At 41.6% G+C, this 14,019-nt stretch overlaps 1 protein-coding gene across 1 annotated transcript in view; it reads right to left on the bottom strand.

Annotated features, from left to right (window-relative positions):
* The window catches only part of Vps13D (vacuolar protein sorting 13D), a 772,012-nt gene that overhangs the window by 167,859 nt on the left and 590,134 nt on the right, over positions 1-14,019 (bottom strand). The window contains exon 62 of the mRNA XM_071670877.1: positions 3,560-3,712. Coding sequence (XP_071526978.1) covers positions 3,560-3,712 — 153 coding nt within the window. The remainder of the gene's footprint in view (positions 1-3,559; positions 3,713-14,019) is intronic.

The following is a 14,019-nucleotide window of genomic DNA, read 5'->3' as shown; positions in this document are numbered from 1 at the left end:
CACTTTCCTCTCTCCCTACACGTACACATGCCTTACATCCTCGATAAAAACTTTTCACTGCTTCTAACAACTTGCCTCCCACCATATATTCTTAATACCTTCCATTATTATTTTCTTTATCATACTTGATTGCTGTTTCCCGTGTCATTGAGGTAGCACCAGGAAACAGGAAGAAAGGATGGCCCATCCACCCATATACAAATAAATATACATAAATGCCCATACACACACATATACATATTTATTTATTTATTTATATTTACATACATTTATGTATATTTACATATACATACATATACATATACATAACGCATTCCTCACGTGTTGTAGAAGGCAACTAGAGGGGACAGGAGCGGGGGACCAGAAATCCTCCCCTCCTTGTATTTTAACTTTCTAAAAGGGGAAACAGAAGAAGGAGTCACGCGGGAAGTGCTCATCCTCCTCGAAGGCTCAGATTGGGGTGTCTAAATGTGTGTGGATGTAACCAAGATGTGAAAAAAGGAGAGATAGGTAGTATGTTTGAGGAAAGGAACCTGGATGTTTTGGCTCTGAGTGAAACAAAGCTAAAGGGTAAAGGGGAAGAGTGGTTTGGGAATGTCTAGGGAGTAAAGTCAGGGGTTAGTGAGAGGACAAGAGCAAGGGAAGGAGTAGCACTACTCCTGAAACTGGAGTTGTGGGAGTATGTGATAGAATGTAAGAAAGTAAAATCTAGATTAATATAGGTAAAACTGAAAGTTGATGGAGAGAGATGGGTGATTATTGGTGCATATGCACCTGGGCAAGAGAAGAAAGATCATGAGAGGCAAGTGTTTTGGGAGCAGCTGAATGAGTGTGTTAGTGTTTTTGATGCACAAGACCGGGTTATAGTGAAGGGTGATTTGAATGCAAAGGTGAGTAATGTGGCAGTTGAGGGAATAATTGGTATACATGGGGTGTTCAGTGTTGTAAATGGAAATGGTGAAGAGCTTGTAGATTTATGTGCTGAAAAAGGACTGGTGATTGGGAATACCTGGTTTAAAAAGCGAGATATACATAAGTATATGTATGTAAGTAGGAGAGATGGCCAGAGAGCATTATTGGATTACGTGTTAATTGACAGGCGCATGAAAGAGAGACTTTTGGAGGTTAATGTGCTGAGAGGTGCAACTGGAGGGATGTCTGATCATTATCTTGTGGAGGCGAAGGTGAAGATTTGTAGGGGTTTTCAGAAAAGAAGAGAGAATGTTGGGGTGAAGAGGGTGGTGAGATTAAGTGAGCTTGGGAAGGAGACTTGTGTGAGGAAGTACCAGGAGAGACTGAGTACAAAATGGAAAAAGGTGAGAACAAAGGAGGTAAGGGGAGCGGGGGAGGAATGGGATGTATTTAGGGAAGCAGTGATGGCTTGCACAAAAGATGCTTGTGGCATGAGAAGCATGAGAGGTGGGTTGATTAGAAAGGGTAGTGAGTGGTGGGATGAAGAAGTAAGATCATTAGTGAAAGAGAAGAGAGAGGCATTTGGACGATTTTTGCAGGGAAAAAATGCAAATGAGTGGGAGATGTATAAAAGAAAGAGGCAGGAGGTCAAGAGAAAGGTGCAAGAGGTGAAAAAGAGGGCAAATGAGAGTTGGGGTGAGAGAGTATCATTTAATTTTAGGAAGAATAAAAAGATGTTCTGGAAGGAGGTAAATAAAGTGCGTAAGACAAGGGAGCAAATGGGAACTTCAGTGAAGGGGGCTAATGGGGAGGTGATAACAAGTAGTGGTGATGTGAGAAGGAGATGGAGTGAGTATTTTGAAGGTTTGTTGAATGTGTTTGATGATAGAGACTGAGCTAGAGACTGAGTGTGAACGAATGGGGCTTTTGTTGTCTTTTCCTAGCGCTACCTCGCACACATGAGGGGGGAGGGGGATGTAATTCTATGTGTGGCGAGGTGGCGATGGGAATAAATAGGGGTAGACAGTATGAATTATGTACATGTGTATATATGTATATGTCTGTGTGTGTATATATATGTGTACACTGAGATGTATAGGTATGCATATTTGCGTGTGTGGACGTGTATGTATATAGATGTGTATGGGGGTGGGTTGGGCCATTTCTTTCGTCTGTTTCCTTGCGCTACTTCGCAAACGCGGGAGACAGCGACAAAGCAAAATAAATAAAATATACATATACATAACATATACACATATACAGGCATATACATATATACACATGTACATATTCATACTTGCCTTCATCCATTCCTGGTGCTACACTGTTCCACAAGAAACAGCATTGCTACCCACTGCTTCAGTGAGGTAGTCCCATGAAGACAGACAAAAGATACACTCATTCACACTCAGTCTCTAGCTGTCATATGTAATGCACAGAGACCACAACTCCCTATCCACATCCATGCCCCACAGACCTTTCCATGGTTTACCCCAGATGTTTCACATGACCTGGTCAGTCTATTGACAGCATGTCAACCTTGATATACCTCATCGTTCAATATATAGTCCCTGGTAATGTCCTCCAACAGTTTTAACCTGTCATCCAAGAGGTTATTCATAAAAGATGTTTGTTCACTTCCATATCATTAATAAGCTGCTTGTTATCAGCTGTTTGGTGCCCCATGGCACCCCTCATATCATTAGTTCCCCTTGGGAATCCCTCACAATCAAAGTCAATATCTTTCTTTGTTGTCTCATTTATATTTTTCAACCACATATATATACTCAAATGTTGTTTAAATTTCCTTTAACTGTACTTGAACATGCTGTCTTGGAGGTCAAAGAGACAAGCTTATACTTATTCTATGTGTTCTACCTGTTCTGGCCTAGGGAACCTTCTTCGTCTTGTTCATACAATACTGCTACACTTACTGTGCCACTTAAATGTTTGGAATGGCTTTCAAATGGTCTTAATTCTTCTAAATGATTCAAATACAGTATTTAAAAGTATGTCTCCACCAGAAGTTCGCAGGTAGGTACTAAGAGTTGCAAATCACTGTTTATCCAGTCTATTTTTTCCCTCTTATTTTCAATCTTTTTCAGTATCTTCACAAAGTAATGAAATCAATTCTCCCAAAATTTTGACCTGTTTTAACTGTGTGGCTTATGGCTAGATGAAAATAAATTGGATGGTGGGTTTCCTAACCAGCAAAGCAAGCAACTGATTCTCATTTGCATCAGTTCAAATATCCTTCTGAAATGCTGGCTTATTCTACCTCAGATTTACTCTTTCTACCATATAGTCTAAAAGCAGTCTTGGAACCCCATGAGTATCCCTTTCTCCCCTCTACTTCTGAAGCGATATGGCTTCTTGGATATGTAATATGATTTTTTCTTACAATAAGCCTAAAGATTTTGTGATCTTAACAGCATGTCAGCAAAAAGGAAGTAAAACTACTACTTAATGTTGTAGACACAGTAAAATCATAATAAAAATGACAGATCTTTTCCTAAAATGCACTGACAGCAGAAATGTTCATTACAGCACTTGGTAAAATCCCACCATGGCAATGTATACTTGAGAAAACTTGGGAAAAGTCTTATTCATATAACAATGATGTGCCAAGACTTTTCTCTCACTTTACCTGAACATCTCTCACACTACAATCAACTGTGCGCTGCAGCAGGGAGCTCTGATATTCAAACACAATATCTGTTAACTTGGCATAAATAATTTCTTGTGGGGGACTTTGCTGTATCACTGATAAGCCCAAACCACCATGAATCTTAAGCTGAACCTGCAACACAAAAAAAAGTAAGAGCAAAAAAATAATGATACTAAGACATACAATGAATAATCATTCAAAAATACCAGACATCTAGCCCTAGTCCAACTGAAGAGATAAATATAAACATCATCTATCATTCCATCATTTAACATTTCATGAATTCCAACAAGAAACCTTGTAAAGAATGTCCTCAATTGTTAGGGAATCTTATGTTCTGTCATACCCACCAGTTATAGCTCCTCACCTCTGTATATTTCTAATCACTTTGCTCTATCCTCCAAAACTCTTAGCTATTTCTTCTCTTCTCTATTTTTACATCAATTTAGCTCCACCTAGTTTGCCTCTAACAAGCAAAGCAAGAACTAGTCTATTAGCATTAGCATCCACTACAACTGTAAGTAAGTAGGAGAGATGGCCAGAGAGCGTTATTGGATTACATGTTAATTGATAGATGCACGAAAGAGAGACTTTTGGATGTTAATGTGCTGAGAGGTGCAACTGGAGGGATGTCTGATCATTATCTTGTGGAGGCGAAGGTGAAGGTTTGTGGGGGTTTTCAGAAAAGAAGAAAGAATGTTGGGGTGAAGAGAGTGGTGAGAGTAAGTGAGCTTGGGAAGGAGACGTGTGAGGAGGTACCAGGAGAGACTGAGTACAGAATGGAAAAAGGTGAGAACAAAGGAGGTAAGGGGAGTGGGGGAGGAATGGGATGTATTTAGGGAAGCAGTGATGGCTCGCGCAAAAGATGCTTGTGGCATGAGAAGCGTGGGAGGTGGGTTGATTAGAAAGGGTAGTGAGTGGTGGGATGAAGAAGTAAGATCATTAGTGAAAGAGAAGAGAGAGGCATTTGGACGATTTTTGCAGGGAAAAAATGCAAATGACTAGGAGATGTATAAAAGAAAGAGGCAGGAGGTCAAGAGAAAGGTGCAAGAGGTGAAAAAGAGGGCAAATGAGAGTTGGGGTGAGAGAGTATCATTAAATTTCAGGGAGAATAAAAAGATGTTTTGGAAGGAGGGAAATAAAGTGCGTAAGACAAGGGAGCAAATGGGAATTTCAGTGAAGGGGGCTAATGGGGAGGTGATAGCAAGTAGTGGTGATGTGAGGAGATGGAATGAGTATTTTGAAGGTTTGTTGAATGTGTTTGATGATAGAGTGGCAGATATAGGGTGTTTTGGACGAGGTGGTGTGTAAAGTGAGAGGGCTAGGGAAAATGATTTGGTAAATAGAGAAGAGGTAGTAAAAGCTTTACAGAAGATGAAAGCCGGCAAGTCAGCAGGTTTGGATGGTATTGCAGTGGAATTTATTAAAAAAGGGGTGACTGTATTGTTGACCGGTTGGTAAGGTTATTTAATGTATGTATGATTCATGGTGAGGTGCCTGAGGATTGGCGGAATGCTTGCATAGTGCCATTGTACAAAGGCAAAGGGGATAAGAGTGAGTGCTCAAATTACAGAGGTATAAGTTTGTTGAGTATTCCTGGTAAATTATATGGGAGGGTATTGATTGAGAGAGTGAAGGCATGTACAGAGCATCAGATTGGGGAAGAGCAGTGTGGTTTCAAAAGTGGTAGAGGATGTGTGGATCAGGTGTTTGCTTTGAAGAATGTATGTGAGAAATACTTAGAAAAACAAATGGATTTGTATGTAGCATTTATGGATCTGGAGAAGGCATATAATAGAGTTGATAGAGATGCTCTGTGGAAGGTATTAAGAATATATGGTGTTGGAGGCAAGTTGTTAGAAGCAGTGAAAAGTTTTTATCGAGGATGTAAGGCCTGTATACGTGTAGGAAGAGAGGAAAGTGATTGGTTCTCAGTGATTGTAGGTTTGCGGCAGGGGTGTGTGATGTCTCCATGGTTGTTTAATTTGTTTATGGATGGGGTTGTTAGGAAGGTGAATGCAGGAGTTTTGGAAAGAGGGGCAAGTATGCAGTCTGTTGTGGATGAGAGAGCTTGGGAAGTGAGTCAGTTGTTGTTCGCTGATGATACAGCGCTGGTGGCTGATTCATGTAAGAAACTGCAGAAGCTGGTGACTGAGTTTGGTAAAGTGTGTGAAAGAAGAAAGTTAAGAGTGAATGTGAATAAGAGCAAGGTTATTAGGTACAGTAGGGTTGAGGGTCAAGTCAATTGGGAGGTAAGTTTGAATGGAGAAAAACTGGAGGAAGTGAAGTGTTTTAGATATCTGGGAGTGGATTTGGCAGCGGATGGAACCATGGAAGCGGAAGTGAATCATAGGATGGGGGAGGGGGCGAAAATTCTGGGAGCCTTGAAGAATGTTTGGAAGTCGAGAACATTATCTCGGAAAGCAAAAATGGGTATGGTTGAAGGAATGGTGGTTCCAGCAATGTTGTATGGTTGCGAGGCGTGGGCTATGGATAGAGTTGTGCGCAGGAGGGTGGGATGTGCTGGAAATGAGATGTTTGAGGACAATATGTGGTGTGAGGTGGTTTGATCGAGTAAGTAATGTAAGGGTAAGAGAGATGTGTGGAAATAAAAAGAGTGTGGTTGAGAGAGCAGAAGAGGGTGTTTTGAAATGGTTTGGTCACATGGAGAGAATGAGTAAGGAAAGATTGACCAAGAGGATATATGTGTCGGAGGTGGAGGGAACGAGGAGAAATGGGAGACCAAATTGGAGGTGGAAAGATGGAGTGAAAAAGATTTTGAGTGATCGGGGCCTGAACATGTAGGAGGGTGAAAGGTGTGCAAGGAATAGAGTGAATTGGAACGATGTGGTATACCGGGGTCGACGTGCTGTCAATGGATTGAACCAGGGCATGTGAAGCGTCTGGGGTAAACCATGCAAAGTGTGTGGGGCCTGGATGTGGAAAGGGAGCTGTGGTTTCGGTGCATTATTACATGACAGCTAGAGACTGAGTGTGAACGAATGGGGCCTTTGGTGTCTTTTCCTAGCGCTATCTCGCACACATGAGGGGGGAGGGGGTTGTTATTCCATGTGTGGCGAGGTGGCGATGGGAACAAATAAAGGCAGACAGTATGAATTACGTACATGTGTATATATGTATATGTCTGTGTGTGTATATATATGTGAGCATTGAGATGTATAGGTATGTATAGTTGCGTGTGTGGACGTGTATGTATATACATGTGTATGTGGGCGGGTTGGGCCATTCTTTCGTCTGTTTCCTTACGCTACCTCGCTAACGCGGGAGACAGCGACAAAGCAAAATAAATATATATATATATGTATATATATATATATATATATATATATATATATATATATATATATATATATATATATATATATATATATAAATGCCCATACATGCACATATACATACATGTACATATCAACATATGCATACATACACACTTATTTATCGATTATACCTAACCGCCGTCTCCCACATTAGCGAGATAGTGCAAGGAAACTGACAAGAAATGGCCCAACCCACCCACATAAACATGTATATACATAAACGCCCACAAACGCACATATACATACATATACATTTCAACGTATACATACATATACATATACAGATATATATATATATATAAACATGTACATATCCATACTTGCTGCCTTCATCCATTCCCATCACCACACTGCCACACACAAAATACCATTTCCCCCTCCAGCAAGGCAGCGCCAGGGACGGACAAAAAAGGCCACATTCATTCACACTCAGTCTCTAGCTGTCATGTGTAATGCAATGAACCCACAACTCCCTTTCCACATCCAGGCCTCACAGACCTTTCAATGCTTTACCCCTGACACTTCACATACCCTGGTTCAATCCAATGACAGCACATCGACCCCAGTATACCACATCTTTCTAATTCACTTCCGTATGTTCAAGCCCCGATCACTCACAACCTTTTCCACTTCATCCTTCCACCTCCAATTTGGTTTCCTGCTTCTCCTTCTTCCCTCCACCTCTGACACATATATCATCTTTGTTGATCTTTCCTCACTCATTCTTTCCATGTGTCCAAACCATTTCAATGCAAATTTCAACCACACTATTTTTATTACCATATATCTCTCTTACCCTTTCATTACTTACTCAATCAAACCACCTTACACCACATATTGTCCTCAAACATTTCATTTCCAACACACCCCCTACCTCCACACAACCCTATCTATAGTCCATGCCTCAAAACCATATAACATTGTTGGAACCACTGTTCCTTCAAACATACCCATTTTTCTTCTCCAAGATAACGCTTTTGCCTTCCACACATTCTTCAACACTCCCAGAGCCTTCACTTCCTCCCCCACCCTGTGACTCATTTCCGCTTCCATAGTTCCATCTACTGCTAAGTCCACTTCAAGACATCTAAAACACTTCACTTCCTCCAGTTTTTCTCCATTCAAACTAACCTCCCAGTTAACTTGTCCCTCAACCCTACTGAACCTAATAACCTTGCTCTTATTCACCGTTACTCTCAATTTTCATCTTACACACACTTTACCAAACTCAGTCACCAACTTCTGCAGCTTCTCAAAAGAATCAGCCACCAGCGCTGTATCATCAGCAAACAACAACTGACTCACTTCCCAAGCCTTCTCATCCACAACAGACTGCATACTTGTCCCTCTCTCCAAAACTCTTGCATTCACCTCCCTAATCACCCCATCCTTAAACAAATTAAACAACCATGGAGACATCATGCACACTTGCCACAAACTGATATTCAAATGGGAACCAGTCACTTTCCTCTCTTCCTACTCATACACATGTCTTACATCCTTGATGAAAACTTTTCAATACTCCTAGCAACTTGCCGTCCACACCATATACTCTTAAATCCTTCCACAAAGCATCTCAATCCACCCTATCATATGCCTTCTCCAGATACATAAATGCTACAAAGAAATCCATCTGATTTTCTAAGAACTTCCCACAAACATTCTTCAAAGGAAACACCTGAACCACACATCCTCTACCACTTCTGAAACCACACTGCTCTTCCCCAATCTAATGCTCTGTACATGGCTTTACCCTCTCAATCAATACCCTCCCATATAATTTCCCATGAATACTCAACAATCGTATGCCTCTGTAATTTGAAAACTCACCTTTATCCCCTTTGCCTTTGTACAATGGCACTAGGCACTTCACCACGATCCATACATACAGTGAATATCCTTACCAACCAATCAACAACACAGGTCAAGAGAAAGGTGCAAGAGGTGAAAAAGAGGGCAAATGATAGGTGGGGTGAGAGTATCATTATATTTCAGGGAGAATAAAAAGATGTTTTGGAAGGAGGTAAATATAACCTCTTCGTCAATCTTTCCTCACTCATTCTCTCCATGTGACCAAACCATTTCAATACACCCTCTTCTGCTCTCTCAACCACACTTTTGATTACCAAACACCTCTCTTACTCTTACATTACTTACTCGATCAAACCCCCTCACACCACATATTGTCCTCAAACATATCATTTCCAACACATCCACCCTCCTCTGCACAACCCTATCTATAGCCCATGCCTCACAACCTTATAACATTGTTGGAACCACTTTTCCTTCAAACATAACCATCTTTGCTCTCCGAGATAACATTGTCACCTTCCACACATTCTTCAACGCTCCCAGAACTTTCACCCTCTCCCCCACCCTGTGACTTACTTCCACTTCCATGGTTCCATTCGTTGCCAAATCCACTCCCAGATATCTAAAACACTTCACTTCCTCCAGTTTTTCTCCATTTAAACTCACCTCCCAATTTACTTGTCCCTCAACACTACTGAACCTAATAACCTTGCTCTTATTCACATTTACTCTCAGCTTTCTTCTTTCACACACTTTACCAAACTCAGTCACCAACTTCTGAGACATATATATATATCCTCAATAAAAAATTTTCACTGCTCCTAGGGGAAAAAGAATACTTCCCACGCATTCCTCACATGTCGTAGAAGGCAACTAAAGGGGACGGAAGCGGGGGGGATGGAAACTCTTCCCTTCTTGTATTTTAACTTTCTAAAAGGAGAAACAGAAGAAGGAGTCAAACAGGGAGTGCTCATCCTCCTCCAAGGCTCAGATTGGGGTGTCTAAACGTGTGTGGATGTAACCAAGATGAGAAAAAAGGAGAGATAGTTTGTATGTTTGAGGAAAGGAACCTGGGTGTTTTGGCTCTGAGTGAAACGAAGCTCAGGGGTAAAGGGAGTGTGTTGGGAATGTCTCGGGAGTACAGTCAGGGGTTAGTGAGAGGAAAGGAGCAAGGAAAGGAGTAGCACTACTCCTGAAACAGGAGTGGTGGGAGTATGTGATAGAGTGTAAGAAAGGAAACTCTAGATTGATATGGGTAAAACTGAAAGTTGATGGTAAGAGATAGGTGATTATTAGTGCATATGCACCTGGGCATGAGAAGAAAGATCATGAGAGGCAAGTGTTTTGGGAGCAGCTGATTGAGTGTGTTGGTAGTTTTGATGCATGAGACTGGGTTATACTGATGGGTGATTTGAATGCAAAGGTGAGTAATGTGGCAGTTGAGGGAATAATTGGTATACATGGGGTGTTAAGTCTTGTAAATGGAAATAGTGAAGAGCTTGTAGATTTATGTGCTGAAAAAGGACTGGTGATTGGGAATACCTGGTTTAAAAAGAGAGATATACATAAGTGTACGTATGTAAGTAGGAGAGATGGCCAGAGAGCGGTACTGGATTACGTGTTAATTGATAGGTGCGCGAAAGAAAGACTTTTGGATGTTAATGTACTGAGAGGTGCAACTGGAGCGATGTCTGATCATTATCTTGTGGAGGCGAAGGTGAAGATTTGTAGAGGTTTTCAGAAAAGAAGAGAGAATGTTGGGGTGAAGAGAGTGGTGAGAATAAGTGAGCTTGGGAAGGAGACTTGTGTGAGGAAGTACCAGGAGAGACTGAGTACAGAATGGATAAAGGTGAGAACAAAGGACATAAAGGGAGTGGGGAAGGAATGGGATATATTTAGGGAAGCAGTGATGGCTTGCGCAATAGATGCTTGTGGCATAAGAAGCATGGGAGATGGACAGATTAGAAAGGGTAGTGAGTGGTGAGATGAAGAAGTAAGATTGTTAGTGAAAGAGAAGAGAGAGGCATTTGGACGATTTTTGCAGGGAAATAGTGCAAATGAGTGGGAGATGTATAAAAGAAAGTCAGGAGGTCAAGAGAGAGGTGCAAGAGGTGTAAAAGAGGGCAAATGAGAATTGGGGTGAGAGAATATCATTGAATTTTAGGGAGAATAAAAAGATGTTTTGGAAGGAGGTGAATAATTTGTTTAAGACAAGGGGATCAATGGGAACTTCAGTGAAGGGGGCTAATGGGGAGGTGATAACAAGTAGTGGTTATGTGAGAAGGAGATGGAGTGAGTATTTTGAAGGTTTGTTGAATGAGTTTGATGATAGAGTGGCAGATATAGGGTGTTTTGGTCGACGTGGTGTGCAAAGTGAGAGGGTTCGGGAGAATGATTTGGTAAACAGAGAAGAGGTAGTAAAAGCTTTGAGGATGATGAAAGCTGGCAAGGCAGCGGGTTTGGATGGTATTGCAGTGAAACTTATTAAAAAAGGGGTTTATTGTATTGTTGACTGGTTGGTAAGGATATTTAATGTATGTATGACTCATGGTGAGGTGCCTGAGGATTGGCGGAATGCTTGCATAGTGCCATTGTATAAAGGCAAAGGGGATAAAAGTGAGTGCTCAAATTACAGAGGTATAAGTTTGATGAGTATTCCCAGGAAATTATATGGGAAGGCATTGATTGAGAGGGTGAAAGCATGTACAGAGCATCAGATTGGGGAAGAACAGTGTGGTTTCAGAAGTGGTAGATGATGTTTGGATCAGGTGTTTGCTTTGAAGAATGTGTGTGAAAAATACTTGGAAAAGCAAATGGATTTGTATGTAGCATTTATGGATCTGGAGAAGGCATATGATACAGTTGATAGAGATGTTCTGTGGAAGGTATTAAGAATATATGGTGTGGGAGGCAAGTTGTTAGAAGCAGTGAAAAGTTTTTATCAAGGATGTAAGGCATGTGTAAGAGTAGGAAGAGAGGAAAGTGATTGGTTCTCAGTGAATGTAGGTTTACGGCAGGGGTGTGAGATGTCTCCATGGTTGTTTAATTTGTTTATGGATGGGGTTGTTAGGTTGGTGAATGCAAGAGTTTTGGAAAGAGGGGCAAGTATGCAGTCTGTTGTGGATGAGAGAGCTTGGGAAGTGAGTCAGTTATTGTTCGCTAGTGATACAGTGCTGGTGGCTGATTCATGTGAGAAACTGCAGAAGCTGGTGACTAAGTTTGGTAAAGTGTGTGAAAGAAGAAAGCTGAGAGTAAATGTGAATAAGAGCAAGGTTATTAGGTACAGTAGGGTTGAGGGACAAGTCAATTGGGAGGTGAGTTTGAATGGAGAAAAATGGGAGGAAGTGAAGTGTTTTAGATATCTGGGAGTGGATTTGGCAGCAGATGGAACCATGGAAGTGGAAGTAAATCATAGGGTTGGGGGAGGGGGCGAAAGTTCTGGGAGCGTTGAAGATTGTATGGAAGTCGAGAACATTATCTTGGAAAGCAAAAATGGGTATGTTTGAAGGAATAGTGGTTCCACAATGTTATATCGTTGCGAGGCGTGGGCTATAGATAGAGTTGTGCGTAGGACGGTGGATGTGCTGGAAATGAGATATTTGAGAACAATATGTGGTGTGAGGTGGTTTGATTGAGTAAGTAATAATAGGGTAAGAGAGATGTGTGGAAATAAAAAGAGTGTGCTTGAGAGAGCAGAAGAGGGTGTTTTGAAATGGTTTGGGCACATGGAGAGAATGAGTGAGGAAAGATTGACAAAGAGGATATATGTGTCATGAGGTGGAGGGAACAAGGAGAAGTGGGAGACCAAATTGGAGGTGGAAAGATGGAGTGAAAAAGATTTTGAGTGATCGGGGCCTGCACATGCAGGAGGGTGAAAGGCATGCAAGGACTAGAGTGAATTGGATCGATGTGGTATACCGGGGTCGATGTGCTGTCAATGGATTTAACCAGGGCACGTGAAGTGTCTGGGGTAAACCATGGAAAGTTCTGTGGGGTCTGGATGTGGAAAGGAGCTGTGGTTTCAGTGCATTATTACATGACAGCTTGAGACTGAGTGTGAACGAAAGTGGCCTTTGTTGTCTTTTCCTATCGCTACCTCACACACATGAGGGGGGAGGGGTTTTTTATTTCAAGGGTGGCGGGGTGGCAATGGGAATGAATAAAGGCAGGCAGTATGAATTATGTACATGTGTATATATGTATATGTCTGTGTGTGTATATATATGTATGCGTTGAGATGTATAGGTATGTATACTTGCGTGTGTGAACGTGTATGTATATACATGTGTATGTGGGTGGGTTGGGCCATTCTTTCATCTGTTTCCTTGTGCTACCTCGCTAATGCGGGAGGCAGCTACAAAGTAAAATATAAACAAACAAATATATATCATTATTATATCATTTTTATTATTATTATTATTTTGCTTTGTTGCTGTCTCCCGCGTTAGCGAGGTAGCACAAGGAAACAGATGAAAGAATGACCCAACCCACCTACATACACATGCATATACATACACATCCACACACGCAAATATACATACCTATACGTCTCAAGGTATACATATATATACACACAGACATATACATATATATACACATGTACATAGTTCATACTGTCTGCCTTTATTCATTACCCATCGCCACCCTGCCACACATGAAATAAGAACCCCCTTACCCCGCACGTGCACGAGGTAGCGCTAGGAAAAGACAACGAAGGCCACATTCATTCACACTCAGTCTCTAGCTGTCATGTAATGATGTACCGAAACCACAGCTCCCTTTCCACATCCAGGCCCCACACAACTTTCCATGGTTTACCCCAGACGCTTCACATGCCCTGGTTCAATCCATTGACAGCACATCGACCCCGGTATACCATATCATTCCAATTCACTCTATTCCTTCCACGCCTTTCACCCTCCCGCATGTTCAGGCCCCGATCACTCAAAATCTTCTTCACTCCATCTTTCCACCTCCAATTTGGCCTCCCACTTCTCCTTGTTCCCTCCACCTCTGACACATATATCGTCTTGGTCAATCTTTCCTCACTCATTCTCTCCATGTGACCAAACCATTTCAAAACACCCTCTTCTGCTCTCTCAACCACACTCTTTTTATTACCACATGTCTCTCTTACCCTGTTATTACTTACTTGATCAAACCACCTCACACCATATATTGTCCTCAAACATCTCATTTCCAGCACATCCACCCTCCTCTGCACAACTCTATCTATAGCCCACGCCTTGCAACCATATAACATTGTTGAAACCACTATTCCTTCAAACA

Source organism: Panulirus ornatus, chromosome 16 (assembly GCF_036320965.1).
Source record: "Panulirus ornatus isolate Po-2019 chromosome 16, ASM3632096v1, whole genome shotgun sequence".
Lineage (NCBI taxonomy): Eukaryota > Metazoa > Arthropoda > Malacostraca > Decapoda > Palinuridae > Panulirus > Panulirus ornatus.
The sequence above is the reverse complement of the archived record's forward strand: the minus strand, read 5'-3'. Positions and strand labels throughout refer to the sequence as shown.